The 23,546-nt window shown below is 52.2% G+C and overlaps 1 protein-coding gene across 2 annotated transcripts; it reads left to right on the top strand.

Annotated features, from left to right (window-relative positions):
• Nucleotides 1-7,190: 7,190 nt before the first annotated feature.
• CX3CL1 (C-X3-C motif chemokine ligand 1) lies at nucleotides 7,191-18,730 on the top strand. 2 transcript variants are annotated; one of them, XM_007129578.4, is made up of 3 exons: nucleotides 7,191-7,388; nucleotides 13,534-13,654; nucleotides 15,608-18,730. In XM_007129578.4, exons 1-3 carry the CDS (start codon nucleotides 7,319-7,321, stop codon nucleotides 16,686-16,688), a joined length of 1,272 nt encoding a protein of 423 aa, XP_007129640.2. In that variant the 5' UTR covers nucleotides 7,191-7,318; the 3' UTR covers nucleotides 16,689-18,730. The 2 variants fall into 2 exon arrangements, with proteins under 2 accessions (XP_007129640.2, XP_054935182.1); XM_055079207.1 differs by lacking the exon at nucleotides 13,534-13,654 and having other exon boundaries at nucleotides 7,307-7,388.
• The last annotated feature ends 4,816 nt before the right edge of the window (nucleotides 18,731-23,546 follow it).

The following is a 23,546-nucleotide window of genomic DNA, read 5'->3' as shown; positions in this document are numbered from 1 at the left end:
CCAAGGCCACCCTGTGAGAAGGTGGGGAATCCCAGCTAGACATGAGGACCTGGGAAGTAGCTGAGCAGGTGCCAGCAGGGAACCCCAGACATTTGTCCACCCTGGGACCACTTGTCAGGAGGAGCTGATGAAATCCTTCATTCAGTCCTCAAATCTAGATCTTTGAGCAGCATATTCATCCATTCATTCAATAACCCAATCTCAACCTTCCCACTTCAAGGGTGGACACAGAGGCAGAGGAGAGTATATCAGTCAGGAAATGCTACTTCTTGCAAAAAACAACCCCCCAAATCTCAGTGGCTCAACTCCATAGAAGTTTTTTTCTTCTCACACGAAGTCTTATCAGGCATTCCTGGTCTGTGGGCGAACTTCCATCCATGTGGTCATTCAAGGACCCAGGCTGCTTCCTTCTCATGGCCCTGCCCACCTCCAGGACCAGGTCTCCTCTCCATCATCCACCAGATGAGAAAAGAGAATAGAGGCTGTGGGAAGATTTTTTATGAGCTGGGCCAGGAAGAGGGGCTCATCACTTCTGCCCACGTGCCATTGGCAGAACTTAGTCACATGACCACCCTGACAGCAAGGGATGCTGGGAAGTACAGCCAAGCTGTGTGTCCAGGAGGAAGAGGGAGTGGGTTTGGGGAGCACTCCAAACCCAGTTCACCTGGCGCTAACTTCCCTGGACCCTCAATGGGCCTGCTTCCCTGAAGTTCCCGGACACAGCTCACTCTGCCAAAACAACAACAACAAAGGACTCCTCTGCCCTTGGCGCAACTTCATTATTTCCGCCGTGTGCATACCGCTCCATGGACATCTTGGCACAAGTGGCCTTTGTTCCCTTTTGCATCTGGCTCTCGCAGTGGGATTTCCAGGGTTGAAGCTACAGACACCCAGAACCTTGTCTGGGAGGCATGGAGAAGCGTGAGGAAGGGCACAGGTCACGGATTCAGACAGATACAGGAACTCTCACTGGCTGCGTGTCTGGAACAAGTTACTTGGTCCCTCTGAGCCTCAATTTCTCCCTCTGTGAATAGGGGGCAATAAAAGCACATGGTGCATGTAGTTTTGAGAATCTCATAAGAATGTACGGACAGCCCGATGACAAAATGAGCAAAGACTTGGACGGACAGTTCTCCAAAGAAGATATGCAACTGGCTAACAAGCTCTTTGTAGGGGAGCAATAATTGCCACCCCAGAACGTGTCTCTTTGGCATGAAGACTAATATAGGCTGATTATTTTTAAGAAACAAAAAAAAAAAAAAAGAAAGAAACAGAAGACTCGGGAAGTTTTCCTTGTTACTTCCACCTTAACTGCCTGAAAGAATTTAGATAAAGGACTGGTCACAGTTACAGAGCTATCGCCAGAGGTATCTGCAAAGAATATGGGGCTAACTGTGGTGAGGAGGACTCGGCAACATCTAGAGATCAGGGTCCGCCCTGTGTCCCGTTGTCTCTGCATGACCCAGCAAACATTTATTTACTGAACATTTGCTTTTCTATCTCCCTGGGGATCGTCTTCCCCCGCTCTGAAGTCCCAAACCACTACCCCCAGCGACCTCTTGTCTTTAGCTGAAGATGGTATTTAACGTGAAGGTTTCAGCCATTTTGGCAAGTTACTCAGTTTTCCTGGGCCTCTCCCATATATACAAGTTATTAAACTTTTGTTCGATTTTCTTCTGTTAATCTGTCTCATGTCAATTTAATTCTTAGACCAGCCAGGAGAACCTAGAAGTGCAGAGGAAAATTTCTTCCTACCCAACACATGAAAAGATGCTTAACAACACTAATCGTTAGGGAAATGCAAATCAGAACCACAGTGAGATACCACTTCATACTCATTAAGATGGCTATTATAAAAAAAACACACACACAAGGTTGGTGAGGGTGTAGGGAAATTGGAACCCTTGTGCATTGGTGATGGGAATGTAAAATGGTACAGTCGCCGTAGAAAACAGTGTGACTGTTTCTCAAAAAATTAAACATAGAACTACGGTATCCAGAAATCCCACCTCTGGGCATACACACAAGAGAATTGAAAGCAGGGACGGGAGCAGATATTTGCACACCCGTATTCATTGCAGCATTTTCTGAAATAGCCAGAAGGTGGAAACAACCCAAGTGTCCATCGATGGATGGATGCATAAGCAAAATGTGGTCTATCCATACAATGGAATATAATTCCGCCTTAAAAGGAAGGAAATTTTGACACCTGCTACAACATGGATGAACTTTGAAGACATCGTGGTAAGTGAAATAAGCCAGTCACAAAAAGACAAATACCGTATGATTCTTAGAGGAGTCAAATGAATACAAACAGAAAGCAGAATGGTGGTTTCCAGGAGCTGGGGCAGGAGGAAATGGGAGTTATTGTTTAAAGGGTCCAGAGTTTCAGTTTTGCAAGATGAGAAAGTTCTGGAGATGGATTGTGGCGATGGCTGCACAACAATGTGAATGTACTTAGTGCCACTGAACTGAACACTTAGAATTGGTTAAAATGTTAAGTTTTACGTGATGTAGATTTTACCGCACTAAAAAAGAGGGTGTGGCCAGACATGTGCACAGAGAGAGGAAATGCCCAGTGCATGGGGGTAACCCTCTTTACTGGTCAGAAAAGGTGAGCTGGGCAGGACTGGCTGGGGCAGAGAAGGCTGTTCCCAAGGGGGCCTGGAGATGACCACCACACTGGCCACCACATTCCTCCTACCATCCTGGGACCCCACATGGGTGCCCAGGGCTCCCCACCCTGATCCCCATGTTGTGTCTGTTTTGCTTCCAATGCTGGGGGAATCTCTCATGTTCCACAAGAACGACACAGGCTCCCTGCTCTCCGGGACACCCATGCGGGGCCCCAGCCATCTGTGGGCCTGCAGAGGTATGGGTGGGAAGACCCCCTTCCCTACCATCTCACCGACTCTGAGAGAACCTACCTGCCTGCTGACCAGCACTGCTCTAGTTATTCCTCAGCTCAGAAGATCCCCAGCTCCCCTTTGCCCCTGAACAGCATTCTCTCTCCTCACTCCAGCTTCAAAGTGTCCAGCTGCAGCCTCCCGGCCCACTCCTTCCTCAGAACCAATGGCATTGGACCGTTCCCCAACCCCTGCATAGGCCCTGTGCTTTCCACCTTGGTTAAGTTTTCCCTCTGCCTGGAATGGTCAGTCAAAATCCTGCCTGTCTGCATGTGGCAAGTTACTTGTGAATCACAAAGGGAATAACACTTCTGCAGTGGAGAGATCTAGCGGTCGGCCATCAATCTCTCAAGAATAGTGGAATAACCTGCCCATCGTGGTGGATGTGACTGGTGTACAAAATATTACTCATAATGGATTCTTACCAAGGATTTGTAGCCAAGATCTAATAGGGCCTCTAGATCTAACTTCCAGTTTACAGGAAATACATAAGGTAAAGGAACAAATTAGATGACATCACAAGGAAATAATTCAATAAATTAAGAATGAGAACAGCATGTGAGACAATGGTCCTGACTCTTCAGAAAGTCAATGTCATGAAAAATGTAAAGGAGGTCTATCGTAGAATAAATAGAAATAACCATAAGCAATGCATGAACCTAGATTGGACCCTGGATCAATAGATAGATAGATAGATAGATATGGATAGATAAATAGGTAGATAGATAGGAAAGAAGGAGGAGAGAGAAAAAGGGAGGGAAGGAGAAGAAACTGAAAATACATTTTGGGATAATTGGAGAAATTTGAATAGTAACTAAATATTATAAGACATAGGAATCATTGTTAGTTTTGTTAGGTGGGATAATAGCATTCTATTTATGTAAGACAATGTCTATACAATGGAGGTACATGCTGAAGAATTCAAGGGGCAAAGTATCAGGCATTCATAATTTACTCTGAGATGGCTTAGCAAAAAAAAAAAAAAAAAAGAAAGATGAAGCAAATATGAAAAAATGCTAATCATTGAATCTTGGTGGTAGAGATAGGAAAGCTCTTTGTTTCATTTCTTCTTTATTGTTTACAGATTTTTCAAAACAATAATGTAAAAAAAAAAGCAAAATTCTGCCCATCTTTTTTTTTTACATAAATTTATTTTATTTATTTATTTTTGGCTGTGTTGGGTCTTTGTTGCTGCGCGCAGGTTTTCTCTAGCTGCAGCAAGCGGTGTACATGCTTCTCATTGTGGTGGCTTCTCTTGCTGCAGAGCACGGGCTCTAGGCGCACAGACTTCAGTAGTTGCGGCACGCAGGCTCAGTAGCTGTGGCTCGTTGGCTCTAGACCGCAGGCTCAGTACTTGTGGCGCACGGGCTTAGTTGCTCCACAGCATGTGGGATCCTCCCAGACCAGGGATCGAACCCGTGTCCCCTGCATTGGCTGGAGGACTCTCAACCACTGCGCCACCAGGGAAGCCCTCTGTCCATCTTCTGATTGAAATATCGTCCCTCATTCCTGCCTTCCTTTATTCCCAGACAAGAACAAAGGCTTCTCTCCCTCCCTAAGACCTGCAGCCTTCGAATCTCTGGTAGGACTTGCATCTTCTCCCTCCCAGCGAGCTGAGCCTCCTTGGGGCAAAGACTTTGGCTTATTTGCCTATGCTCCCCCACCAACACTGTCCCACCACAGTGCCAGGCACACATCAGGGCTGAATAACAAACACCAATGGTTTCTGTGTGCCAGGCACTCTGAAAGTCCTTAGTTTTATGAACTCCCCCAAGCAGTGATTTGATGAGGTGGCTTTAGCATCCCATTTTACAGAAGGGGAAGCTGAGGCTCAGAGAGGTTAAGTCACTTGCCCAAAATGATACCCCTCCTAAAAGGTGGCGTCATGTTTGTCTCCAGGTCCCACCAACCTAAAAGCCTGGCTCCTGTGTCTGAATTGAATCTAAACTCAGTTCTTAACACCCTGATGAGATAGGTGGGGTGACCATTCCAATTTTATGGGAGGGAAAGCTGGGCCAGTAGAAGATAGGGGACGTTCCCAAGGGCTAAATAAAGAAAATCAGTGTTATATCTGTGTTTTGGCACCTGTTTCGTGCCAGGCTCTGAACCGGCACCTTAGGGGCACAAACTCAATTCTCACAGCATTCCACGAAGTGGGGATGGAGGGAGGTGGTGTAGTCTGGTGATCAGGAGCTCAGACTCCAGAGCCAGCTGGCTGGGGCAAATCCAGGCTCCCCCACTTCCTGGCTGGTGATCCTCAGAAAATTCCTTCACTTCTGCATGCCTCAGTTTCCCCATCCATAAAATGGACCACGATAATGGTATTTTGCTTACACCTCGGTTTGTTGTCATGATTTCCTGAATTAGTCATACAAAGCACTTAAAACAGTGCCTATCTCAGAGTAAGTGTGAACTCAGAGAGGCAGGGAAGCCGCCCAAGATCACACAGAGATAGTGGCAGAGCCAGGATCATCTGATCCCAAAGCCCTTGCTTTCTAAATCCTTCTTTGGAGCATATAGTCCGGGGCCAAGGGAACGAGGGTCTTTACCCCCAAATACCTGGCCCAACCCAGGTCTTGTCCTTTATGAAGTGTGGGGCTTCCCAGGACTTGCCTCTCCCCTCTCCCCCTTTCCTCCTCCCTATTTCTCCCCCCTTCCTCCTCCCACTTGTCCCCTCCCCCTGGCCCTCCCCCTCCTCCGTCTATTCTTCCTCCTCTTCCTCCTCCTCCTTTTCTTCAGCTGCTCCTACCTGGGCAGAACAGAAAGCCTTGGACCTCAGTTTGTTTCACTTCTTGTCCCCCTCTGGGCCTCAACAGCTATACAGCGAGGGATGGGAAGGTTACTAGCTTCGTATCTGCATGGACTGCGACAGATTCTCCGAGCCTGAGTGGACATTGGCCAGTGCCAGGGGTGTTCCTCCCTGTCAAGGAGGGTCCAGGCTCTTAGCTCCACACCCTAGGCAGCTTTACTGTGCTTGGGTGAGAGAGAGGTACCCTGGCCTTGGGAGCTGTGACCCCTCCACCCAGCCCAGCCTAGAACAACTGGCTCCGTAGCCTGCAACAGTGCCTCACAAACTGGTTTTGCTCTGGCTGGCAGCCCAGACTTGCCTAGATGGGAGTGGGTTCACAGTTAACTCCTGTCCCAGACTGAGCTAGGCTCCTGTTAGACTCTTCCAGAGTCTTGGGCCTGCAGGGAAAGCAGCCATGAAAGCAGCTGTGCTGCACCCATTTGTACCAGCAAGCACTTATACCAGTTTGGTGGGAGCCGATGGCCGATCGTGCCTGGTCCCGTTGTCACCACCTCTAACAAAGAGAGAACCTAGAAAGTCACAGCTGCGCAGCTCCCTCCTCAGTGGATAAGCCCAACTCCCTCCTTGTACAGATGGAGCCCCCGTGAGGGGCTGGACTTTTTCGAGCATGCTGCCGAGTTAAGGACCAACCGAGAGGCCCTGAGTTACCAGGGGTGAGGCTGGCGGCCGTGTTTTTCCCGTGGGCTCACAGAGGGCCAGAGCCAGCGATGGGAGTGGGTGCAAATGAGAAAAGGACAGGTAGGGGGGCTGGAAGCAGGGAGGCCAGGGCTCTTGCCTGTGTCCTGCCTGAACTGCCCACGCCCTGCTCACGCCTGCTCTCCTCTGTGGCAGCGGGAGGTGGGTTCTCTGCTCTGATGACCTCTATGACCTGGCATGATTCTGCCCCCTCTCTGGGCTTCAGTTTGTCCATTTGTCCCTATGAAGTTGGGCTGGATCATTCTTTCGGCAGGCATTTGCCGTAGGGAGCCCCTACTGTTTGCCAGGCTGCATGCTGGGCTCGGAGGATACTTCGATGAACAAGGTCCCCCAGGCGTTGGGGCTTTAAGAGGTAAGGGCTGGAGGTCCTTTCTGGCGTGGGAGAGCGACCTCCCAGACCAAGGGAGACTTCGTCAGACCCAGACTGACGTGCCCTGTGTCCTCCTGGCTTGCCCGCAGCCAGCATTCTCTAGTCTTCTGTCCTTTGGTTTACTGCCCACTTAGGAGCTAGGGCCCCAGGTCGGACCCTAGGGCGTGTGCCAGCTCCCAGTAGGAAGGTGGTCCCGGCACATGGGAGGAGAGGAGGCCCTTTGAACCCTAGCAGGCTTCATCCAGCCTCGCAGGCGGGTCCCCGTATGAGAAGCCAGCCCATTACTCCCACCAGGAGCCCTCACCCAGAGCCTGGGAGCCGACTCAGCTCCTTGGCAACACTCTAAGGAATTCAGTCGCTGCACACGCTCCCTTCCTCTCCCCTCCCACCGCCCGCCTGCTGCCTGCGGGGGCGAGCGAGGCAGAGGCAGTGGAGCCCCATTATAAACCGCGGCAGAGCTCAGGCAGCGAGGGGACAGCACCGAGCCCCGACGAGGGCCGCCACCGCCTGCGCCGGCACCCCGGGACCCCCTCGGCCATGGCTCTTCCACCTCTCTCGTGGCTGCTCCGCTTCACTGCCCTCTGCCATCTGATCGTGCTGCTGGCTGGTGAGTGTGGTGGACTCAGGCATGAGCGGGGTGGGGGAGCCCCCAGCCCCACTTCTGCCCCTCAGGCCTCCATGAGGGCCCCCAGACCCCGCCCGCGTAAGGCTGAGATCCGTGGCAGCCCCTTCCTGACTGATATGCCGGAGGGGGCCGGGCATCTCCCTGGTGGCGGTCCCAGACTCAGGACTGCCCCTCCGGCTGGAAAGATTTACCGTCTCCGGAGACTGTCCCTGCCCGACCCAGTGAGCAAGGTGGCGACCGCGTGGCAGCGCGGAGAGGTGGTGTGGGCAGCACAAGATGCCGGCTGTGGAGGGGTGCCAGGAGGTGGGGCTGTGGGAAGCCCGAGGATGCTCTTGGTGGGCCCTGGGGTGGGAGCCCTGGCAGACTGTGGGCCGGTCTCCCTGCCCAGGGTTAATATGTAACCCTCAGCCCTGACTCCTGTGTCTCAGCTTGGCCCCGGGCTAAGCCACAGCTGGGACTTTCTCCTGCCCTGATTTCGAGTCCTTCTCAGGAGTAGGGGGCCCAGGACCAGTGGAGGTCAAGGTCATTGCAGCTCATGAATTGGGCTCATCACTGTTCCTCTGGCCTGTAGCCCCCAGTCCCTCTGCCTGTGTCTCCCCCGTGATACTGCCTTTCCGCTACAAGCATAGCTTAGAAATGTCTGCACCTCCAGTCACTTGCTTTCTGGAGCCTGGGCCCTGATAGGGCATGATGTATCCATCCCACCCGACATGAGTAAGATGGAGGCCCAAAGAGGTTTAGAAACTGGCCTGAGGATGCACAGCCAGCAAGTAGGGCAGGAGAGGGTAAGACTGGCTGCAGGAGAGTGTGGACGCCTGCTCACCACATCTGTGGATTACACTGCCTTCAAGAACTGTTTGAGTCAGTCCCATCCTCAGGGAATACCCAGACCTTCCAGCAGGCTGGGGCTCAGAGAGGGTGGCAGGCTGCCTTAGGGCACACAGCCAGGCTGGGAAAATGAGAACAAGTCTCCAGCTTCCAGAGCACCTCTGTGGAGCAAACTGTCCCCCGAGTCCCTCTATTTGGGGAAAACGCACCAGTCGGGGGGAGGGGAGAGCAGGTGGGTGGTGTGGTGCGGGCCTCGTGCCACTGGCCCTCCTGCTTCCTGGGCTAGAACACTGAGCTCCGAGGTGTTTGGGGATAGTGAGGAGTGGAAGACATGGACTCCGATGGAGGTTGCTTTGCCATAGCCCTGACCCTGACTGGGGTCTTGCCTTCTTTGGTCCCAGCTGCTGCACCTTTAAATATAGCTATTGCCTCCATGTGGTGAGGCTCTAATGCCTATGAGGACGCTTTGAAAGTGGGAGGAGGAGGAATTACTTATACTAAGTTGGGGGTGGAGGTCTTCTGTGTTAGGATGGAGAGGGGATCCTGGGGGCACTCTGGATGCTCTATCCGGCAGCCCGAGGCTTCAAAATCATCAGCTTCCTGCCCTAATCTTGGTCACTGGTTTTGCTGGGAGATACTCACATTATTTCAACCTTTCTGAGCCTCAGTTTCTCCTCCTTTAAGACTGGGCATTTGGCCGGGCTCATCTTGGAAGTCCTTAGCCACGCTGACATTTGTGGCTCTGAGAGAGCCCCTGGGAACCCCTGCAGGACTAGGGAGCGGTCCACGAGCCAGAGAGGCCCGGAAGGGGGCTGGGGACTTCGTGGCTACTGCCCTGGCTGGTGCAGGGTGGCGGCGTCAGTTCCCAAATGTGGGTTTGCAGGGCTGTGTCAGGCAAGAGGCTCTTCTGCTTTATATAACAAACCTGCAGATAAAAGTCAGAGCAGTGAATTTTTCTCCCCGAGCACTGACGCATTCACTCCCACTCAAGCTCCAACAAGAAAGAGAGAAAAAAAAATCTGAATTAAGCTGCTATCGTCTGCCCCCCTGGTTAGGGTGTGGGTGGGGGGAAGGCAGGGGAGGATAAATCCAGAAGATCAGGTCCAGGCCCAAGTCGAACTTAAATTAAAATTCCTCTGTGTCTCCGTTGGTTAGGATTTTATATGTCACAAAGTGCTTCCTTGTGCATTTTGTTGATTCGTTCACTGGCTGAGCACCTACTATGTGTCAGGCACAATTCTAGGTGCTGGGGCCGCATCTTCACGAATAAAACTGCCAGAGATCCCAGCCCTCAGCGTGCTGAGCATCAGCTGGAGAAGGCAGACAATCCTCAAAATAAACAGATTTGGTCTGTTAGAAGGAAAAAGGCGCTGTGATTTAAAAAAGCAGGGAGTCGGGGGTGGTGGGGAAGGTGTTGAGATTTTAAGTAGCGGGTCAGGGAAGAAGGGGGTGTTGAGGGAGCCGGGCGGGGACACATGGGTGTCTCCAGGGCAGCGCTTCTCAGTGCGGGATTCGGCCTCCAAGGGGACATCTGGCAATTTCTGGACACAGTTTTGGTTGTTACATTTTGGTTGGGGGGTGCTCAGGAACCTAGTACGTAGAGGCCAGGGTTGATGCCAAATGTCCTACGGTACACAGAACAGCCTCCATAACAAAGAATTATGTGGTCCAAGATGTCAGGGGTGTCTGCTGTTGAGAAAACCCTGCTCTAAGGGTCCAGATATTTTTTTTTTTTTTTTTTTTTTTTTTGCTAAAACAACAGAAATTTATTCTCTCACAATTCTGTGGGCCAGAAGTCAGAAATCAACTCCACTGGGTCAAATCAAGTGTATGCTCCCCCAGGAGGCTCTGGGAGGCTGGGAATCAACATGTTCCTCACACCTTCCAGCTTCTGGTGGCTGCCAACATCCCTCAGCTAGAAGCTGCATCACTCCAATCTCCAGGCCAACATTAAATCTGCTTCTTCACATGGCCTCCTCTGCTCTCGGAATCTCCTGCCTGCCTCTTATAAAGGCACTTGTGATTGGATTTAGGGCCCACAGAGATGATCCAGGATAGTTTCCCCATCTCAAGACCCTTAACCTAGTCACAGTCCAGATATTTTTAAAGCTTCATTTTCATAACCATCCTGCGAAGCAGGTATTATCATGTCCATTTTACAGGTAAGGGAATGGAGGTTCAGAGAACCTCAGTCACTCGTCCAGGACACACAGCTGAGCGATGGCTCAAGCCTTCTCTTCCACCCAAATACCCAGAGACCCAGAACATTCCCACCTTTTCCTGTCTGTAATCCTCCAAACAGTCCTTGAGGTCCAGCCTAATGTACACCTCCTCTAAGAAACGTCTCCTGATCACTTGCAGCTGGAAGTGGTCTCTCCCTCCTGTAAACCCTGGCACATCTGGGGTCTGTTCTGGAACACGGTGTTTTTACTTGGTGTTTAAGGCAGCCTAGAGCCGTGGATGTCTAGGGGCTGGGAGGAAAACCAGATCTGCCACTAAGCAGCTGCGTGGCTTTGGGCAAGTCATTAAACCTCTCTGACTCTCAGCTTCTGCATCTTTAGAATGGGCATAAAAATCATCCTTTTGCAGGAATTAATGAGAGCAGATGTGTGTGTGCTGAGCATAAGGTCCAAAACACAGTAGGTGTTCTACGAAGAAAAGCTCTGATACTTTGTGGTTATGTCTTAGCTGTCCATCAGGCTGGGAGAGTTCTGAGGGCAGAGGTGGGCCTTGTTCACCCCTCTACTCTTCCACAGGGCCTGGCAAGAGCCAGGTCGGCATTTGTTGGTTGACTGAGTAAACATGGTGATCTGATAGCATTTATTGGGATTGAGGTGCTTTCTCCAAGCTCAGCACCAGCATCTCCGGGAGGAGCTCCGGGTTAAGGACAAGAGGGTCTGGGTCTTTGTAGATACTCAAAAGTAATTCAGACAAGTGTTGCCTGAATCAGGAAATGGAAGGATGAATGGATGGATAATGAAGGATGTGTGAGTGGGCTGGTGACAGATGGAGGGGTGGGTAGCTGAAGGGGGTGGAGGACGCGTAGGGGATGGACAGGTGATAGGTGGGTGAGTGGGGCACGGATAGACTGATGGCCCAGGGTGAGTGGGGATGGATGGGAGCTAGACAGGTGGGTGGCAGGGAATGGGTAGGGGATTGACAAGGGGGTGGCAGATAAATGGATGGATGGATAGATGGATGGGGAGGTGTGTGAAGGGATAAGTAGATTGAGGCATTATTTCCTTCAATGAATATTTATATCCACCTTATGCTGGATGCTGGGAAACACTGTGACACCAAGACATACAAGGTCCCTGTCCTCCTGACACTCATATGACAGGTAATAGATGACTGGCTGGTGGAGGCGTTATCTCCAGTTACAGAAAAGAAAACTTCAGTTCTGAGAAGAAAAGACCCCCCCATTTAGTTACACAACCTTCTCAAGCAGAACCAAGAACAGAGCCTGGCCAGGGCTATTCAGGCACCACGGCAGAGGGTGGAGACTTTAGGACAGGCCGCCTCTGTGGCTCTTTAAGCCCTGGAGGTGAGCAGTGGAAGCAAGTCAGAAGAGCACATTGACCTGCCCGAGGTTATCTATCCCTCCTGCCCGCTGGACAGCATCTCCCAGGTCCAGGTCATCCGGGGATTCCTCTGGAAGTCACCCGCCACACCAGTCCAGGGGCCGGCTCCTGGCTCTAATCAACAGGACCTGGGGAGGCTGCAGCTGAGTCATTCTGAGGTCCCGTTGTGGGAGAAGGAGGGTGATAAAGCGCCTTTCACATCCTCAGAGAGAAAGGGCTACCGGTGACTCAGGGACCAGAGGCAGGGAGCCCACCGACCACTTCGGGAGCTACCACTGCTGCCCAGCCTCACCCTGCAAGCCCTGCACCCCCTTTCCCACAAAGCAGGGTGGGCCGAGGCAAGGGGAATGATGAGAGAAGGGGTGGCAGATTCTAGAAGGTGTGTGTGCATAAGTATTTGTGTGTGAGCTGTGTGTGTATTGGTGGATCCCAGGGCGGGGGTCACCTGGGGCCTCCCTAGCTCTGCAGAGCTAAATAAGTTTGTTCCCTCAGCTGCACTGCCCTGGACGTCCTGGCCTCTAGATTTTTGCAAAACCCTCTGAGGTCATGCTTCAGCTGCATGTGACCTTGACCCAGATCTGACACTCAGGTTCTTCCTCATTTTTTGCATACCCTCTAGAGCTTACAGCAAACAGAGTAAATTTTGCTAGAGGTTTAAGGTGGAAATGCAATGCAAACCACTTCGAATGTTTATATAAAATGTCTGGGTTCTCAACTATCTGTTGAGTCACCGGCATTCTGTCCTGGGGTTTCTGTCTGGCTCCACGTGGGACGCAGCCATCTGCAGGCCCCCGCCCATCTCACTCTGTCCCCACTCCATGTACAACGCATCTCCGTTCGTCCTCCTTACTCCTGCTCCGCCAGCTTGCCCTGGGAATCCAAATGGCCCGTGGCGTTCCTCCCAAGAAACTGCTTCCAAAATCATCCTGGCTCTTAATGGCAGAACAAAGGATCACCTACTCAGCACACTCTTTAGAAGGTGGTTGTACTTATATATTTAACAAATTTTATTATCCGCCATGTGTGCCTGGTTGCATGTATGCCTTTATGTGTTTTTTTGGGGGGGGTGGGGGGCATATATATATGTGTCATTGTGTTTGTTGCTATGAGTGTACGTGTGTGTCATAGGGTATACACGTGGGGTGTGGATAGACCGAGGTCCGGGTGTGTCCCAGAGGTTGAGGAAATCCGTGAATATGGATCAGGCTGAGAGGGATGGATGGGATATGGTTGGGAGGGGGCGATAGTTGAGCAGGTGACTTACTGGAGTAAAAGCATGGTGGGGGGAAGGGCAGCGTCCTGGGCCCAGAAAGGCGGGGAGCCAGGCCTGACAGGAGAGACTGTTCCATCACTTGCTGGCTGTGTGACCTCAGGCAGAGCCTAGTCAGTCTCACACTCCTCTCCCCTGGGTGAACCAACTATAGCGACTTAATTTTTAAAATTAAGCACAAATGTGCCAGGCAATAAGAGCTTTATAAGTAAGAATTCATTTGCATTACCTTACAGCAACCCTCTGAGGTAGGTTCTATTGCTGTCTCTATTTTCCAGGTGGGGAAACTGAGGCATAGAGAGGTTTGGCCCGGGACAGGGGGCTGAGGTCAAGGGTGTGGGGCATCGGTTCTGGTTTGGGGGGTGCGCGGCGGGGACAAGCTGACGTGGGGCTGGGAAGCCAGATGCCCATGGACAGTCCTGCTGACTGGGGGCCTCTGTGGGCTCAGGACAGCACCTCGGTGTGAAGAAGTGTAACATCACGTGCAGCAAAATGACCTCGGAGATCCCCGTGGCTCGTCTAGTTCACTACCAACGAAATCAAGAATCATGCGGCAAACGTGCCATCATGTAGGTACTGCCCTCTTGGCCTCTGAATTCCTTTCAGGCCCCGGGGATGGTTCCCTGGCCTCCGCTAATCCATGCCCACATCCTGTCACCCAAAGCTGGGCTCCTGGCCCAGGGCCTCTGCAAATGCTCTTCTTGCTCCTGACCTGCTGGCCTCCTCGCCAATCTTAATATCTGTGCCACAGGGCAAAGGTGAGCTGTGGCTTCCTGAACGGCCGTGGCCTGGAGATGCCACCCAGGGTGATGATCCCTTCTGGGCCAAAGGGTGTTTATGCAGCCCTCGAACCTGCTGGATTTCATGGGGGATGAAAACACGGTACTCTGAATGTGCAGGCTCCAGACGCCAACAGATCTGGTGCGAATCCTGGCTTCACCACTTACAGACTGGGGGGCCCTGGTCATGTTGTCTACCCTCTGCGCTTTAGTTTCCTTATCTGTACAATGGGTAGTTTGGGGAAGCTGAAAGGAGATAATGAAACTAAAGTGCTTGGCAGGGTGCCCAGAAGCTGCTGGTAATAGGAGAGGCCAAGGTTATTATCGCCATTGGACAGATGGGGAAATAGAATCCCTCTGAGACTTTGGGGAGGGGTCAAGCCAAGCCAGCTTCCCCTCTGGCTGTTGGGATCCCTGGCCATCTTGGCTGCTTGCTCCTCTGGGGTCCTTCTTGGGTACTGCCAATCACCCAGCCCTGAGGCCTTTCCCCAGGACTGGCCTTTGGGTCTTAAAGCGGCCTCAGCCAGACTCAACCAGACCCTGAGTCCTGGCAACAGGAAATGGCCAGTGGGCCTTCGAAGTAGGGGCTCAGCTAAAGGAAGCTGTAATTCCTCCCACTGATTGTTACTAAGAGGAGCAAGTGTGCTACTTCCTGACCTCTCTGCTCACCTGTCAAGACTTGCTTCCCCCAGACTCCCCCACGTACTTGCTTCTATTTTGTAGGCGAAGGGGAAGTGGGACACTCCAGAGAGGGGATGATGGCACTAGGGCAGCACTGCACCTGTGGGGCGCACAGGATCACGCTTGCTTTCTGGACCTCTCTGGCTTCCTAGCATACTGGAGCCAGGCACATTTACATTACCTCTCTGAGCCTTGGTTTTCTCATCTGTAAAATGGGGGTGCACGTGGTAGCCATCTTACAGGATGGGTGTGAAGTTTAACCAGGCAAAATGCCTAGCCCAGGTTATGGCGTGGAGCAAGGGTCCCCGCCAGCTCTGAGCTGTGGTCTCGGTAGTAAACCAGCCACACGCAACTTCAAAGGAAGCTCAAGATTTGGATGGCACTCAGGGTCCCAGCAGGGACACCATATATAGGGCTGGACCTCCCTAGGGGCCCCTTCAGTCTGAGGATACACACTAGGAGAGGAGGGTAGAGGTCCGGAGGACAGCCTGCAACTGAGGGAGAGGAGGAAGAGGACGTTATGACATCGAGTCCTTTCCAGAGTGAGGAGGCCCTACCACCAAGCTTGCCAGTCTTACACTTGGTGGCAGAGAACACCGGTGACATCTTCTCCCAATCAGAAAACTTGCAGCCCACAGCCCCCACCTTCATGTTAATGACATTATTATTAACACTGTTATTATTTTACTGATCTCCTACTCTGAACCAGGGGCTTCACATCATTTTCATCTTCTACAATAACACAGAAGGAGGGTGACCAACTTGTCCCAGTTTGCTGGAATTTTCACAAAAAGACCCGCGTCTTGAGAACGCCCTCAGTCCCAGTTTTTCTGGGATGGTTGGTCACCCCGCGGCAGGTAGGACTCTCTTTCCGGTTCTCAGGTGAGAACACGGACGTTCCATAAGCTGAGCTGCCCCAGCTAAGAACTCAGAGCTCACAGCTAGTAAGCAGTGGGGGCAGGATTTCTGGCCGGGTCTGCTCATCTGCAGTGCACGTGCATGATACCCCTACTCCGCATGGCATCTGGGCATCACTGGGTCCCTTGTCTTCCTTCCCTGCAGCCTGAAGACCATGAAGGAAAAATTATTCTGTGCTGACCCACGGGAGAAATGGGTCCAGAAAGCCATGGAGCATCTAGACCGCAAGGCTGCCGCTCTGGCTCCAAATGGCGGCACATTCGAGAAGCAAATCGGCGTGGGTGAGCCCAGGACCAGCCCAGCCACCGGGGGGATGGACTGGTCTGAGGCCTCAGAGACCAAATTCACAAGCGAAAGCAGTAGCCAGGAGGCACAGAGGGCCTTCGGGACTTCCCCAGAGCTGCCACCAGAAGTGGCTGATTCCAGGGGGACCAGGTCCCCCTCCACTTCAAAGACTCTGGATGGAGGGCCCGAGAGAACTGAGCTTTTCAACAAGGCTGCCGTCACCACCACCACGTCTTGGCAGAGTTCTACCACCTACCAACCTGGGGCAGACCTCGAGGCTGAGGGGAAAGCCTCTGAGGCCCCCTCCACCCAGGCCCCCTCCACCCAGACCCCCTCCACCCAGGCCCCCTCCACCCAGACCCCCTCCACCCAGACCCCCTCCACCCAGACCCTCCCCACCCAGGCCCCCTCCACCCAGGCCCCCTCCACCCAGGCCCCCACTATTTCACACACAGTCCCAGAGGACAACACTGGGCCCGAAGGCCAACCTGGGTGGATCAAGGGACAGGACCCCACGCCAGAGAACTCTCTAGGGTCCAAAGAAATGGGTCCCACTTCAGCTCACACGGATGCTTTCATGGGGCCCGGCAGCGTGTCCGATGTCTTCGTGGTCTCTGTATCCTCTGAAGGGGCCCCCAGCACGGATCCATTGGCCTCTGGCAGCTGGACCCCCAAGGTCAAGGAGCCCATTCAAGCCACCGCGGGCCCCCAGAAGCTGGGTGTCCTCACCACTTCCGCCCCCAACTCCCAGGCAGCCACCCGAAGGCAGGCAGTGGGGCTGTTGGCCTTCCTCGGTCTCCTCTTCTGCCTGGGGGTGGCCATGTTTGCCTACCAGAGCCTTCAGGGCTGCCCCCGCAAGATGGCAGGAGACATGGTGGAGGGGCTTCGCTACGTGCCCCGGAGCTGTGGCAGTAACTCGTACGTCCTGGTGCCAGTGTGAGCTGCCCACCTGCCTGCATCCTGTTGTTCAACTCAGCTGCCTGGGGTCCCCCACCCTCACACTCCCCCTCCCCCAAGGGTCTGGCCCGAGCTGGGATGACTGGAGCAAAAGGAGGTGGGTCCTCTGGGTGGAACTGCCCGCAGCTCCTGGAGGCCACCCTTGACCATCCTTGACCTACTGCGGACAGAGGGGGTGGCCTCCACAACTCACTCCAATGTCCCAAGTCAGAAAACTCCCCTCTGCTGCTGGCTGGCTAGAGGGTCCCTTAGATACCGTGCCAGCCCCAGTGAACAATTATTTATTGAAGGAACGCCCAGCCCCTCTGACCCATATACCCCTGCGGGTACCACAGCCATCCCTCCTTACAGACGAGCCTCAGGCCAGGCCCCTTCTCCCCACTCCCTCAGACCTCATCGTGTCTCTCGGTCCCGCTGTGGTTGCCCGTCACCCCGGCCACCTGCGGTGCTAGCTCCCCTGCCCCCTGTACAGACCCCATGCCCCAGCCGGGGACCTGTCTTTTCTTGCATGAGGCTAGTGTGGTGTTTCCTGGGACTGATCCCAGCGAAGGATCTGCCCCCAGGTAGGCATCACGAGAATGGGAAATGAAGTTATCCGGTGGCTTTGATTCCCACCCGCTGCCTTGCCCCGTCTGTGCTGTGAAGGAACATTGACCAGGAGCCTGAAGGTTGGGGGTCTAGTCGCAGGCCCACCACCCATCCATCAAGGCATTCATACCTCTGGTTTCCCCTCTGTGAAAGGGGAGAGGGACGGCAAATATGCGGCAATAGCCTGTACCCCTGGCAGGCATCACTAGCTGATCCAGAGACCCCTTTCTGCAGACCCTGGGTGCAGCCTCTCAGCCTTCAGCAGAAGCGATGGTCTCTGCCAATCGATGAGAGCGGCACTTCCACGGACGCTGTGACCTGGAGGTCCTGCCCCGTTGTCAGCACTGTGGGCCCCCTGGGTGCGGGGGCTAGGATGGGGTACTTCAGGCGCAGAGACCAACTTTGAAGGCCCCCCCTCCTCCCCCGCTGGCTTTGAGACGAAGTGACGAGTGACAGGCTGAAGGACGAGGAGGCCTGCAGGCTCCGAGAAAGGAGCCAGGGAGCAGCTGCAGGCAGTAGCCTCGCTCCTTCACGTCTTCGTTAGGGACCCGAGTCAGGCATTTTCTCTTTCTTTCCTGCGGCCTGGGTTCCTCTTCCACCTCTCGCGCCCTGAAAACACTGTCCTCTGCACTCTGAGATCTTCTCCCCTCACCTTCATCCCCCCCGCAGGCAGGGCCAGGGATTTCCATGAGATCAGAATCCACCAGGGAAAGCTGAGGTTCCCGTGTTTACTTCTGAAAGGGACTCTGTCTTGTGGGGAGGGACCGGCAGGGGAGGGGAAGTTGTGGGCATGGAGTCAGAGGTTCTCTTTTTGGCACTGAGGACTCTCGGGCAGGCCTGGATGGGGCCGAAGGCTCACCGGGCTGGCCAGCACCCCGCAGTCAGAGCCGGACCTGCAGGTCTCACCTCTCAGGTCCCTGGCGGCAGCTCCCCACCTCCCTCCGATTGTCTCTGAAGGTGTTCTTTGCCCTCCACCAGAGGGGTGTCCCATGGGCTAGGCTTCCCCCGGGTACAGGTGACATGCTCCTTTGTAGACAGATGCTGAGAGGAAGCACCCAGGGCTCCGGTCCACAGAGAGAGGGAAGCCGTGTTTCCCTGCCCGCCTGGCTCTCCTGCACTCCCCTGCAGGTCATGGCACAAGATGTTTGGGCCTGGCTCCGGATGGCGGCACTCTGACAGCTCAGAGAGGAAGACAGCGGATCTTTTGGGGGCTCCTCTTGCCTGGGAGCCTTCAAGGGACCGGAACCCGTGAAGGGGCTCCCCTCTGTGAGAAAGCAGCTGGGGACAGCGTGTCCCCCTTCCACGGACTTTGTGAGTTCCCCCAAGCAGGACAGGGACAAAGACAATTTGAGGAGGACTTTAGAAGGATTTGGTTGATCATTTTGCTTTTCCAACACTATCACCAACGTCTGTGCCATTTTGTATTTTACTAATAAAATTGAAAAGTCTTGTGAATCAAATAAAGTTGCTTTTCCTAGGGTAGGCTCAGCACCAGAGCCTCCGAGAGGATGGAACAAAGGAGAGGCCACGACTCTCTGGGAAAGCGGAACTTCCCTGGTGGTCCAGTGGTTAGGACGCCGTGCTTCCACTGCAGGGGGCATGGGTGATCCCTGGTCCAGGAACTGAGTTCCCGCATGCCAAGCTGTGTGGCCAAAACAAAGAAACAAACAAACAAGGCTCTCTGGAGAAGTACTGGGGAGCCCTGGGGCAGAGGGGCAGGAACTTTACAGTCAGCAGGAGAAGGGAGCACTGGGAACGGGGCTGGGGAGGGTTGAGCCTCTGGCCTGGCTCTGCTCCGCCCAGGTATGTGACACCGGGCCATGTATAAAATCAGGTGTGAGACCTCTAGTGGCTCCCATCCCTGGCAGGAATCAGAATCGCTTATGAACCACCACCCCACCCCTGGCCCATGCCTACTAAACCACCATCTTGGGGGCCTTGGTGTCACCTTTAGTGCTCTAGTGACCCACAGGAGCAAACTGGGCCACATTTTCCTCTTTACTGCCTTGACTCATTGCTGGTCCAGATAAAGACCAAAGAGGGATTACTCCTCAAGGGACTCGGGTGTTCATTGATATGACCCAAGTACAAACCTCCAGTGCCCGAGGTGGCATCATAAGAGCTGCTCTGTACAGTTGTGTAGATTGGAAACTGTACAAGGTGCCAAAGGCCAAACCCAGCTTATTATTATACAGTATTTCATGGATTCTTAGAGGCACATTTTTTTTCACATTGTGACATCTTTGGAATTGGGATTTGTCCTACAATCAATGACTTGTCACAGTTTAATTGACAGGTCTTTTGTTCTTTATTAGTAGTTTATTAAATATCAGAATGTTTTGCAATCAAAGGCATCTTAGATTCGATGTCTACATGGTATTTTTTAAAATTAGAGGCAACATTAAAAATCAGGAAATTAGGGCTTCCCTGGTGGAGCAGTGGTTGAGAGTCCGCCTGCCGATGCAGGGGACGCGGGTTCGTGCCCCGGTCCGGGAAGATCCCACATGCCGCGGAGCGACTGGGCCTGTGAGCCATGGCTACTGAGCCTGCGCGTCCGGAGCCTGTGCTCCGCGACGGGAGAGGCCACAACAGTGAGAGGCCCGCGTACGGCAAAAAAAAAAAAAAAAAAAAAATCTGGAAATTACACACACCAGCCCACTTTTTTATGTTCTCTCAGGTGATTCAGAAGGTCTGGCCCCACTGGGTGGTTTAACCCCCAGGATGACAGTGGGCAGGGCCTGAGAAGTGGCTGCCCCTTGGGAGGGGGCAGGCCAGGCTGAGAACCCCCAGTTCTCTACCATCCTTTCCACCTCTTGGTGCTCTGGACCCTGTGGCCATGTCAGTTGCCATTTATCATCACCATTCTCTTGTTTTTCTTATACTAAGGATATCTTTCTCTGAGCCCAAGTCTTCATCAAAAGCAGGACAAGGAAAGACAGAATATGATGGGCACATAATTTTTCTTACACATTGCTTCCCTCATTTTACTACCTGCCAAGCCCCATAGACATTTGGGTTTGAGGTTCCTGCAAGAATCTGAGATTGCTGCCTCTGCGTCAGCTGCAAATTCTATTTATTTATTTATTTATTTTTTTGACTGCAGCCTGCGCTGCATGCAGGATTCCCCAGCCAGAGATCAAATCCACGCCCCCCTGCAATGGAGGCGCGGAGTCTTAACCACTGGACCGCCAGGGAAGACCCTGCAAATTCTAGTACTGCCCTTAGCAGTGCGCAGTAGCTCTCCTGTTCCACCCCAAGTCCAGTCCCTCCTGCTTCTGCCCAGTCCCACCCCCAGGAAGGAGCTTGGAGGCAAAGTCACAGCCCCCAACCTCTCCCCCGCAATACCACCCTTTCAGCAACATGAGACACCAACGGAGGCTTTGAAATGAAAATGCTTGTCCCTGTCTTTTCATCACATTCTCAGATAAGATAAACTCTTCATGTGCCAGAAGAGGATGGAGAGTGGGGAAATTTTATTCTCCCTCAGTCCAGAGCACCTCCCTAGGGATGCTGGGGTGTTTGTGTTTTATTTTCTCTTTCAGTTACAGAGCTAAACTTTAGCTGAAGCGATTCCTCACAATTAGTACAGAGTTTCATAGAGACTTGGAGGCCTCTGAAATCTTGGATAGAGCCATCAGGGCTCTGAGATATAATAATACAAATATTATTATTATTATTAAAATAGCCATTGTTTATTTAATGTTTACCACGGGCCAGGCAATATATTAGGTTCTTTACGTACAAGGGCTCCCATCTTACAGATGATGAGAGTAAGGCTTTCAAAGCCTACGTGACTTGCCCAAGGTCACACAGCTTGTAAGCAGCAAAGCTGGAATATGACCTGAAGTCTTTCTCCAGGACTTCAATCTTAATCACTATTTCTGAAAGCATGAGCCACAGATTGTCAAAAGTACAGACTCCCGAGCCCCACTTCAGCCCTGCTGAATTCAGACTGCAGGGGTGGGAGAGCTGGGAATCTGTACCTTCAAGCAGTTTCCCCTTCCCCCCTCCTTCCCTCCCCTCCCCCCCCCCCCCGCCCCGCCCTGCCTTCCAAATTAGGGGATTTGGCTCCTAGCCAAAGTTTTAGAGCCCTCTGCACCAGGCCAGCCCACCCCCACCCCTCCCAGGTTTGCAGGGTCTTCTGCGTGGTAGCTACCTGCATTCTTCTCACCCTCTGCCCTTTGTTGTTATTCCCCTTTGCCTCTCCTTTGTTCTCTGTACATTCCCCAAAAGGGTGAGGCCAGGCAGCAAAACACAGACACAAATGGCTGGGAATTTCCAGCACGAGGCTGAATAATAGGCATCTGGGAGCCACAATATACGTGAGTGTGTGTGTGTGTGTGTGCACACGCCCTGCTACCCCTGTGCGACTAATAGCTCAGGAGACCACCTGTGCCCCATTTACTTCTTCTCAGTCATGTGCTTTCCTGGATAAATAATGTTTCAGCTGCTGGGATTAAAGTAAAGATCTAGTGCTAGGCTGGCTTTCCCCAGATGACCGCAAACTTCAGTGGCCAGACCCATGCAGGATCTCATTAATCTCGCCAAATCGGCTGGTGGTGGTGATGCCTCTGAACCTAGGAGAACTCCAAAGCAGGGAATGTTTTGGAACAGATGCCCCTCTCTTACCTTCAAAGGATCTGTTGCCCCCAGAGGACAGAACAGAATTATTCATAATGAGCCTCTTGTTTTTTATCCATACAGGAGTGTAATGTAACATGGTGATCTTTGGCTGTATGACTTTAGGCAAGTTGCTTAACCTTTCCAGGCTTTGATTTTCTCCTCTGTAAAATTGAAATAATAACAACTCTCCTTGTAGGGGAAGATGTCATAAGATAATCCTTGCTGAACACTTAGAAAAATGACGTGCCCACGGTGAGCTCTTGGTAAATTAGAGTCTACGATCATGCGACAGATGTTTCCAAAGGGTTCGAAACATCCTATTGCTATTCACTTTTGTTATTGGTTACCCAAACAAGACTATAGAATTATAGGATGTGTATAAAGAAAAGCAGTCTTCCTGGTTTTCGGTAAAGTAAGATGAAGACATGTTACAGTGTCAGCAAGCAGATAAAATAATTTGTAATTTGCATAATTTTTTCCCTAAGCTGATAGATGCTGTTCAAATTGGTGTAACTTTTTTCCTCTAAATTGCTTTTGAACTTGGCAAGGTCAAAACTCATGAATCCCAACTAATTAGAAGCAGACTAGCAAGACCCCTGAATCTTAGACTTGGACAGAATGGGAAGTCAGTTTCAACATCAGTCTCTCTGAGTTTTTCTGGCTTGCTGGCCCAGGCATTCAAGAGGGCTGCTCTTCTTGCCGCCTTGGTGTTGGTGAGGTGCCACATGACCAGTTCTGAACTGGCAGTGGGAGTAAAGTTTGTCAAACCAGATTCGAACATTTAATTATCGGTGAGAGAGCCTTCAGAACTTTTAGTTCCTTGGGTCCAGAACTTGGCGATATTCCAGAAGATGACAAGTGCATTACCCTGGGTCCCAGAGTGAGGCCGACTCAGAACCTCCAGCCACAGAAAGAGCCCCAGCAGATCTATGTGGAAGAAACAAAGCTTTGTGGTTTTAAACCACTGAGAGTTTGAGGCTATTTGTCATTGCAGCATAACCTAGCCTATCCTGATTGATGCAGCAATCAGGAAGAAGAAATATATTACTTGGTCTAAGTAGGAATGACTTGTCAGTAATGTGTATGATGCTGTTAAAAGGCTCGAACCATTCCCTTAACTGGGGTAAACAAGCTTTCCGTTATCGAGCTCACCTCTCTTCATTTGCTCTCTTGGCAGACGGGATGAAGTTCCTCCTTAGCCCACCAGCTGTTAATGGATTTATCTGGGATTCTCACTGAGTGGAGCTGGAAAGGAGAAGCGTTTTGTAGTTGCTTTGAGATACACTGATACTCGAGAGTGCTAATGTCTCAGATACGCTGGTCATCACTGCAGCAGACAAGGAAGTAAATAGAGAGAAGAATATTAAAATGATTGAGCACCAGCTGTTTGCCAGATGATCTACATTAACCAGTCTTTCACGTATCTCCTAAGCCCAGAAGCCCAACCAGGGTAACCTAGGCCTGTTGGCACAGAAATCGAGCATAGCGCTAGGGACTGACAAGTGCATGTTCCGTGTCTTTGTTTTCCTAGAGGATTTCAACTGGCCTGCTGGCTCCAGGCTCATTTCCCCGATGCCGGTTCCCCCGTTCTCAGTCCACTCCCCCACATCGCCTTTGGCACACGTTTTGT

The sequence above is a fragment of the Physeter macrocephalus genome, chromosome 17 (assembly GCF_002837175.3).
Source record: "Physeter macrocephalus isolate SW-GA chromosome 17, ASM283717v5, whole genome shotgun sequence".
NCBI classification, from domain to species: domain Eukaryota; kingdom Metazoa; phylum Chordata; class Mammalia; order Artiodactyla; family Physeteridae; genus Physeter; species Physeter macrocephalus.
This window is presented reverse-complemented; position numbering and strand designations above follow the sequence as displayed.

Coding starts and splice junctions, on each gene's coding strand:
- CX3CL1 (XM_007129578.4), top strand. CDS start 7,319: ATGGCTCTTCCACCTCTCTCGTGGCTGCTCCGCTTCACTGCCCTCTGC. Junction 7,389..13,533: donor TCTGATCGTGCTGCTGGCTG/GTGAGTGTGGTG, acceptor CTGTGGGCTCAG/GACAGCACCTCGGTGTGAAG. Junction 13,655..15,607: donor TGCGGCAAACGTGCCATCAT/GTAGGTACTGCC, acceptor CCTTCCCTGCAG/CCTGAAGACCATGAAGGAAA.